Below are 25698 nucleotides of genomic sequence, written 5' to 3'. Positions count from 1 at the left end.
GAGCCGGGGTTGTGCTCGGCGGTTCAAATGCACACCCGCTACTCCGGCCGCCGTGCAAGGCCGTCCCGGGGCGCGCGTTCATCCCCGCCCGCCTCGGGGCCTCGCTCGCTCCGCATTTCGGAATCTTCTACCCCAAGGTAGGCAGCGCCGCTGCACTGGCTAACCCAGCCGCCGTCTGGAGGACGTCCATTCCCGTAAGTTTGAACTCACGGGGCGCCCCGCGTCGGCGTCGTCTTGAGACTTGGGACCTCAGGAGGGCTCCGAACCCAAACGTGTCCCCTCCGGCCTCCACGCTTTTTGGTGTGGGGTGACTGCGACTATTCGAGGATCTTCTGTCGATTTCACACGTGTTTCATAATTCATGAGAAGTGAACAGCAGGGTGTTACAGGCATCGTCGTCCGGCCCTAGAGTGCACACGGAGAGAGAGCAGAGTTTATTGAAAACTTCCTTTTAAAATATTGGTGTAACACATGTGCTCAGCCCAGAAATCTGCCTCCCCCTCGAGATAAACCCAACCTGAAGGAGTAAGCAAATCTTACAGGACGGGCCTCCTGTAAGACCCGGGATACCCGGCCGGTTGATACGCTGTCCCCAGGACCGTTGAAAAGCAGCGGAAACGTGGAGAATACCTGCTGTCGGATCTGCGAGTCCTGCCCAGACTCATTTTGTCCTGGGCGGCTGTTTTCCTACTGGCGCCTACACCCGCTTGTGGCCATTCACTCCTTTCCCTAAGTCGTTCTGCACCTGTGAAGCTTGGAGCCGGCTCCGGGTGGGGAAGCCGGGACCTGAGTAGTCGTTATTTACAAATGAATTCGGTGGTGCGACCTTGCCAATTTGATGTTAATTACAGTTACTGGGGATGTCTTTGGAAAGTGGTTTTCTTCAGGGAAGGAATTTGCCACATAATCTGAGATCCTGCAGAGAGGTAACATAAATCTTCATTACGACACTTTTTTCTTCCTGCAGACTGGAAATCTGGAATCTAAATAAAAGGAACTAGTTTTCACAACTTGCTGTTATGAGCACAATTGTGAACACGAACGTTTGTCCCTATAGAGGTGTAGAGCCCGGTGGTGGGCTGTAGATGTTTTACAACACTCCGAGTGAGATGGCCAGGCTGGTACTGGGGGTGGCCCTGCGGGCAATACCAAGTGGCTGGCAATAAACCTTTACAGTCCTTCACACCATTGTGCACTTTGTTTATGTCACATAAATCAGAGGAAAGATATTAAGGGGAAATTTTAGTGAGTATTCTTAAATAGTGTTGCTCAGTCATCATATGTTCAGTGAACTTTCCTGAGTACCTAAACTAGCACAAGTACATTTCCAACTGCCCTTGCAAGTAACATTGAGAAATTGTGATTAGCGCTCTTTCTTCCATTCTGCTATAGGGGCGTGTCCTTGCCGGAGGCAGAGAAGCAGAGAGAGAAAGTGAGAAATCCCCCCAGGAAGAATGGTTGGCGGTGATCCCTTCTCTACTCTCTTCGGAATTTCAACTCGCGCTGTGCCATTTGTCAAGCCACTGGGTCCTGACAAACTGGGCAGTCGGCCATTTGGGATCCAACTGTCTTAACCTCCTACCTGGTTGACCCCAAGTAATGCTATTTTTTTTTAAGGTTTTTAGGTGTGCTCTTGTGATAAGAGAGGGTTGGAGCGAGACAGTGAGAGGGAAAATGAGAAATCACCTTCCAGGAGAGATGGCCATGCCACAATCCTGTCTCTTCCATTCTCCTTCTGAGATTTTGAGCACACACACATGCCTGATGTAATTTTCTTTCCAGAGAGATTTTGATGTTAAGGCGCGTGCGCTTGCCAGAGAAACAGAGAGATGGAAGGTGAGAAATCAGCCCCGGGGGGAGGGGGGGATGACCATGCCCCATTCTCTTCCCCTCCAGTCTCTTCTTTGGATTTTGGGCGTGCATACACATGCACACGGCCTGAGTTTTAAGCTGCCAAGTCCAGGCTCAAACATCAGTCAGTCATGTAGAAGTCCACTACTCCACCTGCTGGCTTCAATTAATGTTATTTTTGATTAACAAATTATATTAAGTTTATGGGGTATAATGTGATACTTTGGCATATGTAAATATATCTCTTTAAAAATTTGTTAAGTGGGCCCAGCCACCAGGGCACAGGCTGGCCCAAGTGTGTTTAGCTCTGAAAAAAACACCCCCAACAGTCTTCCAGAGTGGCAGTACCGTTCTGCGTTTCTACCAGCAATGCAGGACAGTGACAGCTCCTGTGGCTCCACATTCCTGCCAGCCATTGGTGCCCTGGGTGTTCTTGCGTTCTCCCAGGGTGCAGTGGCATCTCGTTTGTATTTGAAATTCCCTAATGACATAGGATGGTGAACATCCTTTCATACGCTCAATTGCCATTTGTATATCTTTTCTGGTAAAGAATGTCTTCAGGTCTTTTAAATTGGCTGTTTTGTTACCATTGAATTTTAAGAGCTCTTCATTTATTTTAGACAGCTGTTCTTTATTTGATATGTCTTTTGCAAATTTTTTTTTCCCCAGTCTTTGGCTTGTCCTCTCATTTTCTCAATAAAAGTAATTTTTTTTTTTTGCTATAGGGTGCATGCACTTGCCAGAAAGAGAGAGGCAGAAAGCAAGAAATCACTCCCTGGGAGGTATGGCCATGCCGCAATCCCTTCTCCATTCTCCTCTCTGGATCTTGGGCACGCATGCACATGCACCCGGTATGAGTTTAAGCTGCCAGGTCTGGGACTTGAACCAAGGTCGACTACATGGGAGTCCAGCAACATAGCCAACATATGCCAACTGCTGGTCCCAACATATACTTCTTAAAATTACTTTTATCCAAAAAAGAAGATTAATGTTAACATTTGTGTATAATGCACTCCTAAACCTAAAATTTAAGGTGGTCTAAATGTTTAACATGATCTAAGTAGTATTTACTAGTAATTGGTGTTCATTTATAATACTTAGTATACTTAATATGTTTCTCTTAAGCTGGAAGTGCTATGTTACTCCTATAATTTATTATAAAATTACCATACTTTATTCTGATTTTTCAAATTTTGTATAGGTATAGGTCTCGGAAATAAATTTAGTTTTAAGAGGTTGTATATTTGCCTCAAATAATATGCGGTTAATTCTTGAACAATGCAGGGGCATCGACTTTTTGTATAGTTGAAGATCTGATATACGGGCCAGCAGGTAGTGTGGTGGTTGAGACACTGGACTCCCACATGGCCAGCTGTGGTTCGAGTCCCGGACCTGGTGATTTGCTTTCTTACTCTCTCTCTGTCTCTCTCCGTCTCCCTGGGGAGTGTATGTGCCCTGTAGCAAAGTAAAAAATGATGATAAATAAAATAAATCTATATTTATTTTTAAAGAGGTTTTTGTATACGACACATGCACTCACCGGAAAGAAAGAGAGAGACAGAGAGACAGAAAGCGAGAAATCACCCCCACCCTCTCCCCCATGGGGGATAGCCACTCCACAGTCGCATCTCCTCCATTCTTCTCTCTGGCGTTTGGGCACACATGCACATGTACCCACCGAGTTTAAGTCACTGGGTCCAGGACTTAAACTGCGGTCTACTACGTGGGAGTCCAGCGACATAATTGTTACACCATCTGCTGGTGCCAAATAAATAATTATTTAAAAAGAAAAAAAAAATCCTGCTATGGAGCCAGCCAGTAACATGGTTAAGGCACTAGATCCCACATGGCCAACTCCACGGTTCAAGTCCCAGATTTGGCAGCTTGAAAAACATGGTGTGTGTGTGTGTACATGCATGCCCAAAATCTAGAAAAGAAAATGGAGGAGAAGAGATTGTGACATGGCCATCTCCTGGGATAGGAATGATTTCTTTCTTTCCCTCTGTCTTTCTCTAGCAAGCGCACATGCCCGATGGCAAAAATCTTAAAAAAAAAAAAGACAACCCACCTAGGAGGTTCCAGGTTCATGCCCAAAGAACTCGAGTATGCTGGGAAGATGCACGCTCAAAATTAGGACTGGGCAAAACTGGGGAGCAGATTGCAGTAAAGGACCTCGCTGGGGGTACTCTCTCTGTCCTGCTCATGGAAGGAAAAAAATAAAGTTAAAAAAGACAAAGTGAAACAAAAAATGTGATTACTAATAGCTAAAATGTGATTACTGTTGACTGGAAGCCTTACTGATAACATACAGTTGGTTAACACACATTTCGTATGGTATGTGTATTATGTATTCTATTTTTGTAATAAAATATGCTAGAGAAAAGAAACTGTAATTAAGACAATCAAGAGGGCTTAGCTGCTCCAGAACAGCAGTAACCCTGCCTGTCGGGCTCGAAGCCCCATGGTTGACCACAGGTTCAGAACCCAAGATGGGCCTGAAAACATGCAAGGCATGTACATGGGTGTCCAGAAGAGCTTCTGGAAGGCTGGGGAAAGAGAAAGGGGATCACATGTCCACACACATGTTCTCTATCATGAAAAAGAAAAGAAAATGGAAGAGAAATTAATGAGGAAGAGAAAGTACATTTACCATATGTACTAGAAAAGACCTGCATTCAAATTGTTGAAGGGTCAACTGTATTAAATAGTCAAACTTGTAAAAAGGAACACTTTCACAAGTGCAGCTGCATTCCTTAAACAGAATGCCAGTCCCACTGGGTGGAAGAGACGCACGGTGACACCACGCTCTGCACACTGTTTCCAGAACCCCCCGCGAGCATTCACATGGAGCTTACAGGCTGGCCTGTAGTACGACATGCGGTTATAGGAAGAAGAATGCTGACATGAAACAAACGATTGTATTTACTCAGTATAAAGTTTACTTACATGTATAAAAAGTGTAACTGAAAGTCCACTGAGAACAAAGCACAACAGGGTTTTTGGGAAAACATGATTAAAAGTGTTGCTTTTTCCCTGTATTGGAAATACTGATGTATTTGTGCTGGATTACTTAAATTGTCAAACTAATTAGGGAAATATTTTTATACAACAGCAATGACAGAGGAAGCACACAATATAGAAGATTGGAGGAACAACAAGAACATGTCATACGTGTCCCAAAATGACCACATGGACAGGGTTTACAAAAGAATGAAACAAAAGTACAACCACAGAAATGCTAACTATTCCTCCAATGTATAAATGTCATGAGGAACATTTCAAATCAAATTAATAACTAATCAAATTAACTCACATTCAGTTGAAGTAAAACCATTATGAATAACAAAAAATAGAGCTTTTGTTAGCATTAACAAATCTGTTAGTATTAAAAAATGATCTCATGGTACTAGCCGATGGTGTACTGGTTACATCACTGGGTTCCCACATAGTTGACGAGGTTTGAGTCCCAGACCCGGCGTCTTAAAACTCACACGGGGGGACCAGCAGTTAGCGTAATGGCTATGTCGCTGGACTACCATGTAGTTGACCGTGGTTTGAGTCCTGGACCTGGTGGCTTAAACTCATGCCAGGCGCGTGTGCGTGCGTGCCCAAGATCCCAAGAGGGGGATGGAAGAGAAGGGATTGCAGCGTGGCCATCCCCCCTGGGGGGTGATTTCTCACTTTCTGTCTCTCTGTCTCTCTCTGTCTGGCGAGCACACGCGCCCTGTAGCAAAAACCTTCCCCCCCCCCAAAAAAAAGAAAAAAACTCACATGGGGCATGTGTGCATACCTGCCCAAGATCCTGAGAAGAGAATGGAGGAGAAGGGATTGTGGCATGGCCATCCTCCTGGGGGGTAGGGGGGGATGATTTCTCACTTTCTGTCTCTCTGGGGAGCACGTGTGCTCTATAGCAAAAATCTCTCTAAAAAAATGATCTCATATATATAAAAAGAGTATACAGACACATACAATATCTGAGAAATAGAAAAATATTGGTAGAATTTTAAAGGCAAACAAGAAATCGAAGATAAAGAGGACACTGTTCCCCAGTTTTTAACCGTTCTGAGTTTTCCCTTTCTCTGTAGATTCACTCAGAGGGCACATTATTGACAGATGCAAAACTTTGACACGGAGTTTGTGCTGACTTTTCATTTTTTTTCCCCCATTTTCAAAAGAGAACACTCTTTTTAGACTTAGCTGTCCTGCTGAGGGTGTAACATTGTATGTGTATTTCAAGTCTGATCCTTATACCCCATTCCATTCATTGCCTGATTGTAATGGAGTGGAAAAGTCATCTTGCTACACAGAAAACCTCGTGTCGAAAGCGAGGTAGTGGTCAACGCCAAGCAGTTGCCTAGAGAAGCACAGACCAAACAGATTGGTCAATGAAACAAACCCCACCCCACGTGATAACAGGAGTAGGAAGAGGGGCATGGGGTGGAAGCAGCCAGCTAGTCCAAGTGCAGGTGTTTTCCTTCCAGTTGTTACGAGCGTTGTCAGCAATGGTTCTACCACGTCTTCCTTGGAATACTGAAGACATCGGAGGCTCAGTAAATATCAGTGAGCTCACAGTCTTAAAGATGAATTCAAGATTCCCTCAAGTTACAGCGTGAGTTTTCACTACATGATAGCTGATAATCCAGCCTGCTGCTGGCACTCGGGGGACCCGGGTTCTGAAGCCAGCTCTGCAGTCAGATTTCTGGGAGTCAACAGAAGTGAACAAGCACATAGAGAGTTCAAACTGATTCAGTAAAAGATATGTGATTCTACTGTTCATCCTAAGTATTTCTCAAGAAGTCATAGACACATATGTAAGAGATCTACACACACGCATTATGTCTATGAAAAATGTGTGTGTGTTTCTCTTGCAGACTTAGCATGAAGGAACAAGATCCCTGGATTTCATAATTTGAAAATCCTGGGTAAATCTAGAGGCATGAGATGGAGCTAGAAAAGTGTGCCCACTTGTTTTAAGCCCAGCTCTCACCAACTGCTTAGATTTTGAACAAGTTATCCTTCTTTGCCTTAGCTGATTATTGCGAAGTAAGCAAAGTAAAGTTTGACTTTTTTTCCCCCCAGAGCGGCTGGTCATGCTACAGCCCCTTCTCCATTTCTCCCTCCTTTTGAGATTTTGGGCATGCATGCACCCACCCCTGGTGTGTTTCTCAAGCTGCCAGGTCCAGGACTCAAACCATGCATTTGGCTGTGTGGGATCCAGCCCTTTAACCACCAGGCCATGGGAACCTTCCCATCTCTAACCTTTTAAAGGGTATTAAAATAAGTGCAAAGGGCAAAGTTACAGGAGAGAAAGTGTTTATGTAAAACCAACATGTGACTAATAGCAGAATGTCTACAAGTAATGTGAATGGCTTTAAAAACCCACTCTTCCTAATTAAATTTAAATGGTGCTCGATGGATTTATTTACAAGCAACTAAAGAGAATCTGAGACTTTAGAAGGATAAACTCGTTAGTAGTCTACAATGATTAAGGTCTTACTTAATCTGCCTTAAGATCATGCTGTGTTAAGAGAGGCCTATACACTGACATTTGCATTGTAATATGTTTTATACTTTTTAATAAAAGAATTATTTAATTTAATTTTATTATTTATTTTAATTTGACTAGAGAGGGACAGAGCGAGAGAGCGTGGGACAGTGAGAAAACAAGCTGCCAGGTCCGGGACTCAAACCGCAGTTAGCCATGTGGTAGTCCAGCGTCCTTAACTACTACCTGCCAGCCCTACTTTATACTTTCTAAATGTTAAACTTGGAAGGAATTACCAAGTGCATGTGGGTTTACAGATTCACTTCTGTAAAAATTATAAAATAAAATGCATTTTATAAATGACCCTAAATAATAGGAAAACGCAATGCCTGGCCAAAATAATAAATAAATAAATAAAATAACAAGTAGAATTGTCTATTCTGTTTTTCAAAAGTATGTTATCTTTTGAGCTCCTACAAAGAAGAATCCAATTCACATTTCATGCACCCATATAAATTCACGCACACATACTCCAGAGGGTTAAGGCTTATTATACTCTGCTACATTCTTAAGGGACAACTGGCCATGTATATATGTTTAGAATAATAGACCAAGTATGGGTTGAAATAATAACCTATGATACTTTCCTTTTGTAGTTAGATTAAGAGATGTAAGAGGTTTCTGGTAACTTTAATCAATTATTTAAAATTTTTTATATTTATTTTTGCCATAGGCACATGTGCTTCGCAGAGAGACACAGTGAGAGGGAAAGTGAGAAATCACCCCCAGGGGGGATGGCCATGCCGCAGTCCCTTCTCCTCCATTCTCCTCCTCTACATGCACACGTAGCTGGTGTGATTTTCAAGCTGCCAGGACCAGGACTTGAACGACAGACCGCCATGTGGGAGTCCTGTGCCTTAACCACCACGCCACCTGCTGGCCCCTAATCAACATTATTTTAATAGCAGAAAAGTGAATGATCTTTTCCAGATTCTGTCAAGTTTCAAATTTAACAAATTTTCAAGATAAATAACCATATGCAGTTGTATAGGTAGATAATTTAGAAATAAAGATGGTAACATGGGCAACTTTATTTATTTTAGATTTTTGCCATAAGGCACCTATGTTCCTGAGAGACAGAGAGAGAGGGAGAGAGAGAGTGAGAAAGCACCCTCCAGAGGGGATGGCCACATTGCAATACCTTGTCCTTCATTCTCCCCTCAGGATTTTGGGCATGCATGCACATGCACTCAGAGTATTTTTCAAGCTGCTGTGTCCGGGACTTGAACCACAGACTTGGCCATGTGGTTTAAGCACCTTATACACCATGCTACAAGATGGCCCCAATGTAGACAACTTCTATTTTATAGCATAACAACCTTTGCAAATCCTAGTCATTGGAACCCTCCACCCTCTGAAGAGGTAACCCCAGAGCAGACACAGAAAACTATTGGCCTCATTTTCGATAATGAAGTATGACTAACAAAAAGTGAAGCTGTAAAACATAAATGCCGCACAATAATTTTAAACAGAAAACCTATGAAGACCACAGATTTATACTGAAATGTATCATCTGTAGTATTTCCAGCTGGAAAGGAAACCCAATACAGTGTACGGCCCGCACCGTGACTTTGAGTAATCTAATTAGAAATTCTCAGTTTTACATATCCCACACCAGAACTCGGCAATGTTATCTGCACAACTGATGCCAGCAGTTCAGTAGTTCTGTGTTATCTATGACGGATTTGTTGATCCACTGAAATACTAATTATAAAAAAGTGCTTTCTTCTTAACCGCAAGGATACGGAGCCAACGTTTCTTATCAAGCTGGCAGTGATCAAGTTCAGGTCCGAGATGCAAGCAGCATGTCTGTGGGGCAGACATATGCTCATTCCTCCTTCATTCCTTGAAGTTCCTCACAAGGAGCTGAATACACCACATATTTTCTGATTCAGGGAGAACAAACACGAATTTCTTACACTAAGATGGTGAGGTGAGTTTAATGAGGTGGGAGCGACATAGACTTTTTAAATACCCTAAAGCCTTTCGCTGGTCCAGGATACGGGGGTGGCGGAGAAGCACTGTGTTTCCTGGTCAGCGCCATGGCCTGCTCGTAGGAGGGTAATTCTGCGTCCTCCACAGAAGGTGGCATTGGAGACAAGACAGCCTCTTCTGGTCTCTGGGAAGTGATGGAGGGGGTGTGCCTGCCCCATCTCACGTAGATGGCTGAAGAACTAAGCAGAGAGAAGGGGTTAGGGCCAGGAAAGGCAGCCTTTTTAGGGTAGCATGCAATATTTTAAAATGCAACAATTTTGATATACCTTGAGCCCAATTTGCTGATACAATGACCAAACTATTTTACCCCCAGACTCTTAAGAGCCTTGGTATGGGGAAGGACCAAGAGCTTGGAAGTCAGACATGGTTTGAAACCTGCCCCTCTCGTTTCATAGTTGCAATCAATGCAATCGGTGTCCTTGTCTCTACTGAGGATGACAGCTACCTCAATTGAGCAGTTTTCTGTGGGTGGAGGAAGCTGCGGAGCAGAACTGCTGGCAGAGTCTGGCACACTGCAACAAGGACTCTTTTTCTACTCCCTCACAAAAATTTTCTAAGTATAATGTGAAACCCAGTCCTGGCTTTGCTAAAAGGAGGCACAATTCCAAGCCAGTCCCTCTCAGGATTTTGGCAAGTATGCACATGAATCTGGCGTGAGTTTCAAGCCACCAGGTCAGGACTCAAATACAGTTGACCAGGTGGGCATCCAGGGCCTTAACCACTATGCCACTGTTGGCCCCTCCATGTTGACCTTCAAATTTTCCTATGTAGAAATAACGTCATAATCCTATTAGTCATTGAATACAGAGTGTCTTCTACTTGTGTTAAAGGACTGAAATCTTCAGAAAGTTTACAGTAATAACATCTCAAAGGGGCCCACCACATTGTGCCTATTTTCCTCTACAAAATACAGAACTAAGAAATAAAAAGATCTTGCTTTCCCCTACTTGGCATGTTTTTCAGAGAGGAATGAAGCAAACTTCTCTTACAATGATCTTATTTTTTATCCTTTCTTTCTCAAATATTTCCTTTCTTTGCCTCCACTTTCAGAGTTGCGAAATACAGAAAGAGAACAAATACTCTGCAGGACGGATGTCTTGAGACAGTAGACAGAAAGTACTTCAGTGGGTACTGGCAAGTTAATCTCAGTCTAAGAGAATGTCTAATAAACCTAGTTTGAAATGTCCCCTAAAACTCAGAGAGTAGCTATGAGGATCAGAGTAGGACAGTGGATAGAAAGATGATCTGTGGGGGCCAGCAGGTGGCATTGTGCTTGAGGCGCTGGCTTCTCACATGAGTGACTGTACTTCGAGTCTCAGACCTGGTGGCTTGCTTTCTCACTTTCCCTCTTTCTTTCTTTCTCTGTCTCTCTGGTGAGCTCATGTGCCTTATAACAAATTTTTAAAAAGAATAATAAATAAAATGAAATAATTGTTGGGGCTGGCAGGTGGCATGGTGATTGGGGCACTGGACTCCCACATGGCTGACAACAGTGTGAGTCCCAGATTCGGTGGCTTGCTTTCTCACTTTCCCTCTCTCTCTCACTTTCTCTGTGTTGAACTAAAGACTAGTAATAAAAATAATAATTAATAAATAAAATAAATAGTTAAAAATAATTATTAAATAAAAAATAATGATCTGTGAGGAACAAGCAGGTGGGTGGCATAGTTGTTAAGGTGCTGGACTCCCACATGCCCAACCATGGTTTAGGTTCCGGACCTGGCAGCTTGAAAATCATGCCAGGCACATGTGCATGCATGTCCTAAATCCCAAAAGGATAATGGAGGAGAAGGGGTTGCAGTGTGGCCATCTCTCCCGGGGGGCGATTTTTCCCTTTCCCTCTCATTATCTCTCTCTTTCTTTGGCAAGTGCATGCACCCTATGGCAAAAACTGGAGAACATAAAATTATTAAAAATTGTAGTGGACACTAGAGACAAAGTGAAAAGAGTGTGAGAGGGAGAGTGTGAAAGGGGAAGAGTGTAGGAAATTTTGGGGGGAAATGGAGAGGTAAGACACTTGTGAGACACAGATAAGGTCTAATATCTGTTGACCAGGATGTGTATGGTGGTCTCAGCTGGGCTAGACTAAGGTGTATATCATGCTGGGTAAAGTCTCTTCACAATCTAAATGATGTATAGTGGTTTAATGTATGAATAAAAATAAATATATAAATAAAATTAAAAGAATCATTCAGGTTTGTTTGTTCATTTGCCAGAGAGAGAGAGAGGGAGGGAGAAGGCGCCTGCCTAACAGGGCGTGGTCGTCCTATACTTCTCTCCCCTCTGTTTCTCCATCCTATTGAGATTTGGGCACGCATGCACACGTCCCCGACATGTTTCATTTCTCAAGCCACCAGGCCAGGATTTGAGTCATAGTAAGCCATGTGGGATCTAGCTGCCTTAACTACCAGGCCACGGTGTAGCCCATGACTTCAATTTTCATCCTCCCACAGGTGAATTTTAATTCCACATCTGCTGTCTTAAACTTGTACTTCCTTTCTCGTTCCTACTGAAATCTGCGTGTGTGTATGAAAATATATACGTAACATAAAATTTCCCATTTTAACCATTTTTAAGTGTACCATTCAGTGGTTTTATATTCACAATCTGGTACAACCACCTCTGCACCCTATTTCCCTAACCCGTTGATCACCTCAAACAGGAAGTCTGTACTCATGGAGCACTAACTCCTAGCCTACCGAGATGAATGTCTCTGTCCTCTCCAGAGGTCACACTGAAACTACTTCCAAGTGCAACAGCGCCGTGGGTGGCTTTTGGGAAGTGTTCGGATCTTGAGGGCTCTGCCCCCATAAGCAGACTAGTGATGCTATAAAAAGGGCTTGCGGGAGTGGGTTCCTCTCTCTCTATTGCTCTTCTGCCATGTGAGGAGGCATGTTCGTCCCTGCCAGGGCAGCGCTCAAGCATCATCGGGAGCACAGGCCAGGCTCTTATCAGACATCAAAGCCTACTGGCACATTGGGACCAGCAGATGGCATGGCTATGTTGCTGGACTCCCATGTAGTTGGCCGCAGTTTGAGTCCTGGACCCGGTCGCTTAAACTCATGCCGGTGCGTGTGCCTCTCTCTTTCTGGCGAGTGCACACACCCTATAGCAAAAAACCCTCAAAAACAAACAAACAAAAACAAAAAACCCATGCTGGCACCTTGAACTTAGACTCTCCAGCCTCCAGAACACTGGAGAGTAAGTTTCTGCTCTTTATAAACTGTTCGGCCTCAGGTCATCTGTGACAGCGGCATGAACAAGGTAACCTACAATCCACTTTCTGTCTCTGTGGATTTGCCTGTTCCAGATGTCTCACTGAAGTGGAATCACATAATAGTTATCCTTTTATGTCTGACTTTCATTTGGTGTATTTTTTTTTTTTTTGAGAGGTTTTTGCTATAGGGCGTGTTCGCTCACCAGGAAGAGAGAGACAGAGAGACAGAAAGTGAGAAATCACCCCCCAGGGGGGATGGCCACGCCGCAATCCCTTCTTCATTCTCCTCTCGGGATCTTGGGCACACATGCACACGCGCCAAGTGTGAGTTTAAGCCATTGGGTCCAGGACTTGAACCACAATCGACTACATGGGAGTCCAGCAACATCGCCATTACGCCAACTGCTGGTCCCTCATTTGATATAATTTTTAAGGTTTATCCATGTTGTAGCATGCATAAGAACTCCCTTCTTTTCTATGGTCGTGTAATACTCCATTGGCTAGGTATACCACTTCATATATCCCTTCATCTGTGGATGAATGGACACTTGAGTTGTTTCCATCCACTTTTTAAAAATATTATTTTTATTTTATTATTATTTAAATTTGCTATAGGCCCATGCGCTCATCAGCAAGAGAGGGAAAGTGAGAAAACAAGCCATCAGGTCCGGGACTTGAATCACGGTTGGCCACATGGGAGTCCAGCACCTTAACTACCACACCGTCTGTCAGCCCCTACATCAGATGTTCTTACAGCAATGGAAATAACTATTTTATTAGTTTTTATTTAATTTAAAGCATTACTAAAAAATAGTTGAATGAAAAGGCAGTTTTGCTGCTTCTATTTGTGTCGTCACACAGCTCTAGTAAGCCTTAAACTATAAACTTTGACTTGCCTCTGGAAATATCGTGGGGACACTGGTATCTGCCCCCCGTTTGAGAAGCACGTATTAAAAGAGCAAGCTGGCGTTAGAAACTTCTTGCATTCTTTAGAAGGGCCTTAGAAATAGCATGAATAAGTTGTTACGTACACTGTGGGCGAAATCAGGCAAGCGAACAACTGTCGTAGACTAGGGGCCCTGGGAAGACACGACAGATGCACCGTGTTGAATCCTGGAGCAGCACGAGGGCATTAATAGAACAACTGGCAAAATCTAAATAAAAGTGGAGTTCAGTTCATAGTAATGCTCCAACATCACTTTCTTAGCTGTGACAGACCTACTGTGGTAATATAGGATGTTAACAATGGGCACTGGGGGAGGGCTGATGGGAACTCTGTGTGACCTCTGTGATTTACCCTTCCGTCCATGAGTAAAATTACTCTAAAATTTAAAAAAGTCATTGGAACCAGCAGGTGGCGTAGCGGTTATGTCGCTGGATTCCCACATGGCCAAAGTTTGAGTCCCAGATCTGGTGGCTTGAAAATAATGCCAGGGGAGTGCACATGAATGCCCACAACCCCTGAGAGGAGAATGGAGGAGAATGGATTGTGGGGTGGACATCTTTCCTGGAAGATGATTTCTCACCTTCCTGCTCACTGTGTCTGTCTGTCTGTCGGTCTCTCTCTCCAGTGAGCACACAAGCCCTAAAGCAAAAACCTCTTTAAAAAAATTTTTTTAATAGGCAGGAGGGCCAGAAGGTGGCATAGTGGTTAAGACACCGGACTCCCACACAGCCAAACATGGTTCAAGTCCAGGACCCACTAGCATGAAAATCATGCTGGGCGTGTGAGCGTGCGTACCCAAACTCCAAGAGGAGACTGTAGGAGAAGGGATTGCAGCATAGCCAACCCTGGGGGAGAGGGGGTGATTTCTCACTTTCTATCTCTCTGTCTCTCTCTGGCGAGTGCTCACAACCTATAGCAAAATCCAAAAGTATTTTTTAATTAAAAAATTAAAGACAGCCATTTGCTTAATCCATTTTAGAATAATACAGAATAGATTATAACAGACTAGATCTCTTCTTGGTACTTACCCTGGTCGTTGCTGCCTGCTACATTTGGTGGCACAAAGGTAATAGCCAAGCAGCGCGGAAATCACCAGAACAACCCCCACTACGATGGATCCAGTCAGGAGGCCCATGACGTCGACTCTCTCTCTGTTCCCATCTTCAGAGAAATCATAGAAACAATGTAAATATAAATGAAAAGCATCACCTATGATTTCTACAAATTTAACTCTTGGTCTAAACATATTACTAAGCATTGAATTATTGACATTGGTTTCTGATTTTTCTTTTTCTTTTATTTTTGCCATAGGGTGCATGCACTCACTGGAGAGAGACAGAGAGGGAGAAAGTGAAAAATCTCTCTATGGGGCATGGCCATGCCACAATCCTTTCTCTTCCATTTGCCTTTTGGAATTCTGTACACATAGGCCCACGTTTCCAGCGTGATTTTCAAGCTTCCAGGTCTAGGACTGAAACCATAGTCTACTATGTGGGAATCCAGCCCCCTAATCACCACACCAGCTGCTGGGTCCAACACTGATTTCTGCTGTAGAAAATCTACTGAGGATCAGCCAATGGAGTGGTGGTTAAAGTGGCTGGATCCCCCAAGGCAACTGTGTGGTCAAGTCCCAGACCCAGTAGCTTGAAAAACATGCTATGTGTGCGCGTGCCCAAAATCCCAAGAGGAATTTGGAGGAGAAGGGACTGTGCCATGGCTATCCCCCCAGGGAGTGATTTCTCACTGGGAAAAAGTGATTTCTCACTTTCCCTCTCTTTCTATCTCTCTGGAAGACTTATGTGTCTACAGCAAAAACTTTTAAAAAAGAAAAAATCTACCTGAACAATGTCTAAATGACATTTCTAAAAGCCTAATTTGCTATCATATAGTTATTAGCCATGGTGATGGCTATTATTTATTTTATTTTATTTTTAAATTAAAAAATTTTATTCATTCATTCATTTTAATTTTAAGAGAGAGAAAGTGAGAAAGTAAGCTACCAAATCTGGGACTTGAACCATGATCAGCCACGTGGGAGTGTCCAGTGCCTTAACCACCACATCACCTGCCAGTCCCTGCTATGATTTATTTTAAATAGCTAATATTATTAAATAAGATATCGCATGGGGCAAATGTACTCTGCTCTAGATGCATTTTGGTATTGACGACTAAGAAATGCATGAAGCTCCGCTGTTTACCTACGTAAATGGCCATCTCCCAGGGCCGCGGAAACTAGGGAGCAACCTCTGACTCAACAGCAAGAGGTGATCAGGAAAGACTCTCCCCTCTCCAGAATCTACTCCACGCTCTCCAGCATCCTTCTGTTACCTTGAATAAGCATACCCTTCACTTATAGTGGCTAAGAAAAAAAAGTTAAAATAGTTTACTGCTCGAAACTAATGAAGTCCTACTTTATTCTGTGCAAGTCTCGACTTAGCTGGGTTGTTTGAGCCAGCTTTAAGCCGATTATTTCATTTCTCCGGTACCTCACCAAACCTGATTTTCAGTGTGCACACTGAGGAGCGTGGCCTTCTCCGCCTCGGACAGCTCCGTGTATAATTGAGAAATCTTTTGTAGATTTACAGGGTGTGTATGTTGAACATCGGCCAAACTCAAACAATAAAAATCGAATGTAAGACAACAGAGAAAGGATGAGAAAAACATCACATTTTACCAGTTTTGCCTTACCTGATTTTGTAGTTGGTCCTTTAATCGAATATTCCTGCCAAAACGTCCTCTAAGAAAAAAGTAAAATTTCTGGGTTTATATAATTTCTTTTTTAAAAAATTATTAATTTAATTCCATTTATTATTAGTTTCATTTGACGAGACAGAGACAGAGAGTAAGGGAAAGCGAGAGAGCAAGCTGCCAGGGATTATGAACCACGGTCGGCCATGTGGGAATCCAACGCCCCTATCCACCACGCCACCTACTGGCCCCTATATAATTTCTTTACTGTCATTTCACTTGCTCACACTGGCCTAGTCTAGAGGGGGTACACCTGGCATGTGCCTTTAGTAGGCTAAGCTCATTCACGCTGGAGGGCGGGTGTGACTGATGAAAGCCCTAGCCCACCAGGGTCTCTGGTCTCTCAGTCCCAGCTGGCTCTAAACCGCCCTGCTGGCTCCCTTCACCTGCCTGGGCTAGGCTTCCTGGAAAATGAGACCGTGAGAGTCAGCAGAAGCACCGAGGGAGGAAGCGAAGGCATGCGCTCATTGTGGCCGCAAAGGGCTCTCGGTCTCTGCTGGCCAGCCCCGGATTTGCTAGCAGTTTTTAGGAAATTTTGATTGACTTGGTAAGACATCCCTGAGACTGTTCAAGTATGACCTGAGAGAATAAAAGCAGATTTTAAGGAACTATGATAAACTTAGAAAATGGGTTTATAAAAAACAGTAAAATCTCAGTAGGTTCAACTACAAATTGTATTTTTTATTTTCTGTCTTTAACAGACGTAGCAAATACTTGTAGTGAAGACTGGATATAACTATTGAAAAATAAATAACGAGGTTTTGTAACCTAGGGACCATAGAGTGAAATAGAACTCTCCCCCCTCCTCCCCACCCAAGGTTTTTGCCATAGGGCACTTTATTTATTTATTTAATCTATTTTTTTAAAATGTTTTGAGAACTCTTGGGAAAGGGAAAAAGGAATCAGAGTTATTGCATCTACAAAAGTTATGAATTTTTGCCACTTACTACTCTTCAAGAACATGCCAGATTACAATAGGTACAGTGTTAACCTGTCTTGTACCTTATCAAGATTAACAGACCAGGGCTGGCAGGTGGTGTGGTGTTAAGGGCACTGAACTCCCACATGGCCAACTGCGGTTTGAGTCCCAGACCTGGCGGCTTGCTTTCTCACTTTCTCGCTCTCTCTCTCATTCTATCCCTCTCTGGTTAAATTAAAATAAATAAATAAATAGATAAATAAAGTTAAATGAAGTAATTCTTTTAAAAAAATGAACAGACAAGGTTTAATTATATTTTAAGGGAAAACGTCTAAGAACTGTCCCTCGGAGTTACACAGGTAAACTGGACAGTGGGCTCCTGAATGCAAGCCATATGCAAGGGGGCTTCAGAAGTTCATGGAAAATGGAATTAAAGTAGAAGTTTATTCTGATGCAAAAATTTCCTTCTTTTTATCTTTTTTAGAGTTTTTGGCCTTAGGGTACATGAGCTCACTGCAGAGACAGAGATTGTAAGAGGAAAAGTGGGAAATCATCCCCAGAGGGGGCGGCCATGCCACAATCCCTTCTTCTCCATTCTCCCTCATTAGAAAACATAATAGTGAGAGACAGAATCATCTCCTTCAAAGGATACGTTATGTAATTCTCTGCTTGCCTATTTATGATGACAGAAACTGAAATTTTAAGGAAGCAGATAGATCCTAAAGTAGACCAGTATTTTCCGAAAACTGGAGATTCCAGTCTATCTGAATCTGTGCACTAAGGAGATAAAGCTTTTACATATCATGTCACTTTCTTAGACATATACACTTGAAGTAGCCCAAGATGTTATCCAGTCTCATTGGAGTTTTATTTGAACATTTTATTGTTGATATTTTCTTCCTTTACTTTTAATCAGTCATGTCCACATTTTGCGTAAGATTAAGAAGTGACTACAGGTGACCATACTTAAACACAAATCTAACACAGTTTTTTCTTATTGATCTATAAGCATATAATGTTTTGCATGCTTTGTTGTGATATATTTTAGTATCAATCTGATACCTTATTTTACTATTTGAAAGTAAAATAGATTTTTGATTAACTAATATGTGTGCTAAAACCTTGCTAATCTTAATTTGGTGCTTTGATATACGAAAATGTCTATAGTATGCGTTTTCTTTTTTTTTTTTTTTTTTTTTGAGAGAGATTTTCGCTATAGGGCGCGTGCGCTCGCCAGACAGACAGAGAGAGACATAGAGACAGAAAGCGAGAAATCACCCCCCAGGGGGGATGGTCACGCCGCAATCCCTTCTCCTCCATTCTCCTCTCAGGATCATGGGCACGCACGCACACGCGCCCGGCGTGAGTTTTAAGCCACCGGGTCCGGGACGCGAACCGCGGTCGACTACGTGGGAGTCCAGCGACATAGCCATTACGCTAACTGCTGGTTCCCAGTATGCGTTTTCCATGAACATTCTGAAGGTCCTTTGCATTTCCCCTCTGTGCCTGGCAGAGCGCCTGCTACACAGGAGAGTGTCACAAATACCTGGGCTGTAACAAGCAATCAGAAAGAGGTCAGATCACTGAGGGAAGTTGCTCTGAGTCTTTAATTATCATTTATTTTTATTTTTTTGAGAGATTTTTGCTACAGGGTATATGTGCTCGCCAGAGAGACAGAGAAACAGAAAGCAAGAAATCATCCCCCTGGGGGGATGGCCATGCTGCAGTTCATTCTCCTCTTGGGATTTTGGGCATGCACACACACGTGCCTGGCATGAGTTTTAAGCTGCTGAGTCTGAGATTTGAACTATAGTCAACTATGTGAGAGTCCAGTGATGTAACCATTATGCCATATGCTGATCCTGGGTCCTTAATGATTAACCTCCTGTCAGAGGACTCACTCATTTAGTTCACTCTGTTCTGATTTTTTTTTTAATGTAATAAACATCAAACACAAAATAACAGCATAGTCACTAATTTGCTAATTACTGAAACCCACTAATTAAGAATAAAGCCAAAAGTAAATAGGATAATTAGCATTTTAAGAAAGTAGAAAGTGGGACCAGCAGTTAGCATAATGGCTGTTACTGTACTCCCATGTAGTTGACCGCAGCTTGCGTCCTGGACCCGGGGGCTTAAAATTCACGCTGGGCGCGTGTGTGTGCATGCCCAAGATCCTGAGAGGAGAATGGAGGAGAAGGGATTGCGGTGTGGCCATCCCCCCTGGGGAGTGATTTCTCACTTTCTGTCTGTCTCTCTCTGTCTGTCTGGCGAGTGCATGCGCCCTATAGCAAAAACCTCTCAAAAAAAAAAAAAGAAAGAAAGAAAGTAGAAAGTGATAACAGGTTCACAACCCGCTTTGATTCAAAGCGTGACGTCTACAGCGACTGGAAGTTCAGCTTTCCCAAGTCTCACTGGACAAGCCCCAGCAGTGAACACAACAGCCGAGTCACCGTTTTGTCTTCGTCCACGAAAACCTCTCTGGCCTCCTCATAACTGCACAGTTCTTCATAGCACTCTCTCTCCAGATCCCCGGGAGTGAAGAGCTCCAAGTCGAATCTATTGTACAGGAGGTGTCTGTGGATGAAGACGCTTGCTTCTTCTTTGGACGTAAAGACTAAAATGGTAATAAAAAGATTTTACACATTGATGACAATAAGGCAGAAAATTCCCGTTTTAATTGTGGAAAAAGTGGGCAGTCCTCTTGACATGCTGAAATTACACCAAGCCTTTTTTTGTAAGAATTATTTTATTTAACTTTGGGTTTATTATTATTACTATTATTTTCCAGTTTGATCAGAGAGAAAGAGAGAAAGTGAGAAAGCGAGCTACCAGGTCCAGGACTTGAACTACAGTTGGCCATGTGGGAGTCCAGCACCTTTAACTATCATGCCCCCTGCCGGCCCCTATACCAAGCTTTCTTGTATGGCTTTTTTGAGACATCCCATGTGAGAAGGTCGCCAGTTTAAATCAAGACGTCCTCAAGCAGGCCAGACCTGTGCATGCCCAGACCCGGGAGTGGTGAAGGCTGAGGACAAAGTGCCGTGTGAAGGCCCTGTTGAAAGGCTGATTGTCTCTCTTTCTCTGTCACTGTTGCTCATGGAATCAAGAAATAAACTTTAAAAGTACAAAAGAGGGAGTCAGCAGGTGACATGATGGTAAAGGCACTGGACTTCCACATGGCTGACTGTGGTTCGAGTCCTGGACCTGCAGCTTGCCTTCTCAACTTTCTCTCTGACTCTGGTGGGGGCATGTGCTCTATAGCAACTTAAATGATAATAATAAAATGAATAAGTAATTCTTAAAAATATACCAAACATTTTAATTTAAAAATTCTGGTAAATATGAATACATATATTAGCATAATTCCATATAATACTTGAGTTAATTGTGTCTAAAATTATATTCAAGTGGGCAATGGAGGGGCCAGCAGGTGGCGCTGTGGTTAGGGCCATGTGGCCACATGTGGATTCCCACATGGGTAGCCACTGTTCAAGTCCTGAACCTGGCAGTTTGAAAATCACAAGAGGCACAGGTGCACTGTGCCCAGAATCCTGAGAGGGGGATGAGGGAGGAAGGGCTATGGCATGGCCCCCCCACCCCCACGCCGGGCGTGTGATCTCTCACTTGCCCTCTTTTTCTGGCAAGTGCATGTGCCCTATGGCAAAAGCCTAAAAGAGAGAGAGAAGTGGGCGACAGAAAGGCAGCTCCTGAGCGGGCATGGTCTGGAAAGCCGCACTGGCTGGGGAGCGACTCCAGGACGGCCATTTACTTAGTCCTTCAAGAACAGTCACGTTTTGCCCAAGATTCTTTTTTCTGCAAATTAGTTATCTTTTCAAACAGATCTGAATCTTCTAGAGCCACTAGCTGCATGTGGCTGTGAGCACTTGAAAGGTCGCTAGTCTAAACCGAGATGTGCTGTAACTGTAAACTGCAGAGACTTCTGAAAACTTACTATGAAAAAAAGAATGTGAAACATCTCAAAAATGTTTTATATTGCTTATATTTTGAAGTGAAATTTTGAATATGGAATGTTAAATATTAAATACATTATTAAAATTAATTTTATCTATTTTTACTTTAAAAAATGTGACTATAAGAAAATTTTAAATAATTTACATGGTTCACATTATATTTCTTTTGACCAACAATACAACAATATCTTTCTTTGTTTCTTTTTTTTTTTTGAGAGATCTTTGCTATAAGGTACATATGGTCATTGGAGAGATAGAAAGTGAGAAATCACCCCCCAGGAGGGATGGCCACACCACAATCCTTTCTCCTTCATTCTCCTCTTGGGCTTTTGGGCACTCGTGCACACACACCCAGTGTGAGTGTCAGGTCTGGGACTTGAACCACTCGACATCACCTGCTGGCTCCAACCAGCAATATCTTAAAAGTGTGAGTTTCAATGCTATGAAAAACATATGCGTTATTTGAACCAAGGGGGAAGCCAGAGTGAGAAAATTGGTGATAGTTGTTCTAAGAAACTTTATAAAAGGCAGAGGAACCAGTGTGGTGGAAAATTTCAGTTCTTGAGACCAGCAGTTAGCATAATGGCTATGCTGCTGTACTCCTATATAGTTGATCACGGTTCGAGTCCTGGACCCGGTGGCTTAAAACTCACGCTGGGTGCGTGTGTGTGCATGCCCAAGATCCTGAGAGGAGAATGGAGGAGGAGGGATTGCGGCATGGCCATCCCCCCTGGGGGGTGATTTCTCGCTTCTGTCTCTCTTTGTCTCTCTCTGTCTGTCTGGCGAGTACACGCGCGCTAGATCCAAAAAGCAAACAAACAAAACAAAACAAGAAAACCTCTCCAAAAAGAAAGAAAGAAAATGTCAGTTCTTTCTTCTCTTTTGTCTTCCCATAGTTTTATGCTACCAAATGGAGATGACATGGAAAACTTTCCAAGCCTTCATAAGCCTTCACTGGGATCTCTGTGACGGCCTTCCAAGCAGTCTCCTGACTCGTCTGTGCACTGTTTGAACGTAGCAGCTGGGGCCAGCAGAGGGTGTGGTGGTTAAGGTGCTAGATCCCCACACGGCTGACACATCTTGAGTCCTGGACCTGATGGCTTGCTTTCTCACCCCCCACCCCTCACCTCGCTGTCTCTCTCTGGTGAATACATGTGTCCTGTAGCAAAATGATGATGATGATGGTGATGATAAATAAAATTAAATAACTTTTTTTAAGAGAGATTTTGACTATAGGGCACATGCGCTTACCAGAGAGACTGAGAGAGACAGAGAAACAGAAAGCAAAAACCCCTCCCCCCAAGGGATGACCACACCACAATCTCTTCTCCTCCATTTTCATCTAGGGATCTTGGACATGCACACACATGCGCTGTGTGCGTTTTTGGGTTTTTTTTTTTTTTTTTTTTTTTTTTGAGAGGTTTTTGCTATAGGGCGCATGCACTCACCAGAAAGACAGAGAGAGACAAAGAAACAGAAAGTAAGAAATCATCTCTCAGGGGGGATGGCCATGCCACAATCCCTTCTCCTCCATTCTCCTCTTGAGATCTTGGACACGCACACGCACATGCCCATCATGAGTTAAGCCACCAGGTCTGGGACTCGAACCGTGGTCCACTACATGGAAGTCCAGTGACATAGCCATTACACCAACTGCTGGTCCCAGTGCAGTGTGAGTTTTAAGCCACCAGGTCTGGGACTCGAATGGCTATCGATCGACTACATGGGAGTCCAGTGACGTAACCATTATCCCATTTACTGGTCCCATAAATAATTATTTTTAAAAATCAAACAGCCAACGGGGAGTCTTTTAAAACTAACACAGACTTTGATTCTACTTTGCCTTTTTAAAACCTCTAAGAGCAATCACTCCTCCTGTGCTGCTCCTCCGGTGTCCGTGTCCTGCCCTAGCTGCTCTGGCTCTGAAAGCCCATGTCCTCTCCGTGTTTGTTTGTCCTTGGTGTTTCCTCTGCATAGAACTTCCTTCTTTCAGTTGCCCTCTTGCCTCCTTCAGGAGCTGTTCGTTTTACCTGGAGCCCCTTCCCTACCGCCCACCCTCAATGCCCTGTCCACACTCAGCTCTTCTTTCCCGCCCTCACCACCATCCATTCAGTGTAGTCACAACTGTCATGGCCTATACGCGGATGCCACATCAGCAGGCTGCCATGACCCGCAGTGGCCTGAATTCGAAGATGCCGACCTGTGTGATTGGAAGGGTAAGTGTTCTGACTACCCGAGCCCTAACTTCAGGGTGGGGTCGGAAATCTGCGCCTGCCTGCACCTTCTCGGAGGCCTAGGGCTTCACGATTTCTTTTCATAATAGGGAGTGTGTGCACACATGCGAGACACACATGACACACACACGACACACACACGAGACACACACAACACACGAGACACACATATGACACACACAAGACACACATATGACACACATACGAGACACACAGACACGACACACACGCACACGAGACACACTCACATGACACACACATGAATGCTCCCTATATGGTCTTCTCAGCCCATGACTCCTCTCTCAGTCCATGACCCCTCTCCCAGCCCTCCAGCTCCACAGGGTCCTGGGTACCCTCTCACAGCATGTCCTCAAGCCCACCTGGGGATCTGAACCCACAGTCGGCCATTTATCTTCCAGCCTCTCAGGGCACCTGTGTCCTAGCCATGCTACGGCATCTGGGATTTTTACATGTTATTGGCTGAAAAAAGCAGTGCGACATTTCTTACTGAAAATTTTCTGTTTGAGTAAGGTATCAGTTGTAAAAGGTATCTCTCCATGGGGCTCAGTAACTACTTTTTTTTTTTTTTTTTTAAGGTTTTTGCCATTGGGCATGTGTGCTCACTGAAGAGACAGAGAGGGGGAAAGTGAGAAATTACATCCCCAGCGATGGCCATGCCATAGTTCCTTATTTTCCACTCTCCTCTTGGGATTTGGGCACACACATGCTCCAGGCGTGGTTCTCAAGCTACTGGGCCTGGGACTCGAACCGTGGTTGCTCATGTAGGAGTCCAGCACCTTAACCACCACGCCACCTGCTGGTCCCTCAATAGCTACTTCTAACTTACGGAAAAATTTAAAAGAGAGAGAGTCATAAACATTTTAAGGTTTCCTGAAATGCTTATTTATGCCAATATCGTAAATGTCACGGGGATGGTTAATCATTATATTATGATGACTAGCATAGTAAATGTGACTGTCAGAGCTGCCATTTGCCACTTCCCTGAGTGGGAAAGTTGTGCTTCTATCAGTGACTGAGCTCAGGCTCACCCTTCAGTGTCGATCAGACTGTCCCTGCACCGCTTAGGGTCCCAGGGGAAATACTGTCTTTTGTGATCTGGATTCGAAGTAACCCGAATTTGCTTCTTACTGAAAAGAAGCACACTTCCCTGCCCCCGGAGCCTCCCTGACTCCCTATTTCTCCTACAGCTGGGCCGCAGAGGCTGCACTGCCTGCCACTGTCCCCTCCCACCTTCCTCCTGGCTAGTCTCCTGGCCTGGACCCTCCCCAGAGGCCGCCTGTGTATTGCACTGCTACAAACCCACCAACCCAGGCATTCTCGTCCATGATTTTTCTTCATTTTTAAAGATTTATTTATTTAATATTATTATTATTATCACTATTATTTTAATTTGCTGTTGGGCATGAATGCTCACCAGAGAAAGTGAGAAAGCAAGCCAGCAGGTCTGGGACTCAAACTGCAGTCAGCCATTTGGGAGCTCAGCGCCCCAACCACCATGCCACCTGCTGGCCCCATCTCTTCGTGTTTGCCGAACAAGCTCCTGTTCAGTCATCCCAGCCCTCCTTCAGGTTTATCAGAATGTAGCCGGAGGTCCCTTTTACCTCCCGTTCAGGTGGACACGCCCACCTCTGCCTGTGAGCTTCTCCTACCCTCTGGCCTCTGGTACAGGCAGGGGTTACGTCTCCTATTCTGCATCTGCGGCCCCCAGCACAGGGCCTGGCACTGAGGATGAGTCCGTGAAGCACTGCAGGCTGAGGAAACCGGCGTTTCCAGTGTGCAGCCCCTTGCGCACACCCTGCAACACCTGCAGCCTGCGTGCTCATGCAGTCTCTGCACTGCCACGACGGTGGTGGCCTTCAGTGTCTTCCAGCCTGTGTCACGTGCGCGAATGCACACACAACTATTCTGGGCCTGTGGCCTCAGAGCGTGTGAGCTTGTGTGTGTGGGGTTGTCAGAAGATTCATAGAAAATGCATATTACATAAAAACTATGCATGGATTTCAATTTTCTCTTTTTTATATGTTTTTAGATTTTTGCCATAGGGCACGTGTACTCGCATGAGAGACAGAGACAGAGAGAAAGCACCCACAAGCGGGTATGGCCACATCGTAGTCCCTTTTCCTGGTACGCTGGGTAGGTATGCACATGCGTCCAGTGTGTTTTTTAAGTTGCTGGGTCCAAGAATTGAACCGAGCTGTCGGCCATGTGGCTTTCCGCCCCCCTAAACACCATTACCCCGGGCGGGTTT

The 25698-nt window shown here is 44.0% G+C and overlaps 1 protein-coding gene across 1 annotated transcript in view; it reads right to left on the bottom strand.

Moving 5' to 3' along the window:
- Window positions 1-8573: 8573 nt before the first annotated feature.
- PRRG4 (proline rich and Gla domain 4) overlaps window positions 8574-25698 on the bottom strand; it is a 30503-nt gene continuing 13378 nt past the window's right edge. The window contains exons 2-5 of the mRNA XM_014588005.2: window positions 19675-19838; window positions 16243-16291; window positions 14583-14715; window positions 8574-9570 (exon numbers count right to left, since the gene is read on the bottom strand). Of these exons, the coding sequence (XP_014443491.1) occupies window positions 9336-9570; window positions 14583-14715; window positions 16243-16291; window positions 19675-19838 (581 nt within the window). The 3' untranslated portion in view covers window positions 8574-9335. The remainder of the gene's footprint in view (window positions 9571-14582; window positions 14716-16242; window positions 16292-19674; window positions 19839-25698) is intronic.

Source organism: Tupaia chinensis, unplaced genomic scaffold, assembly GCF_000334495.1.
Source record: "Tupaia chinensis unplaced genomic scaffold, TupChi_1.0 Scaffold000037_18, whole genome shotgun sequence".
NCBI classification, from domain to species: Eukaryota; Metazoa; Chordata; class Mammalia; order Scandentia; family Tupaiidae; genus Tupaia; species Tupaia belangeri.
The sequence above is the reverse complement of the archived record's forward strand: the minus strand, read 5'-3'. Positions and strand labels throughout refer to the sequence as shown.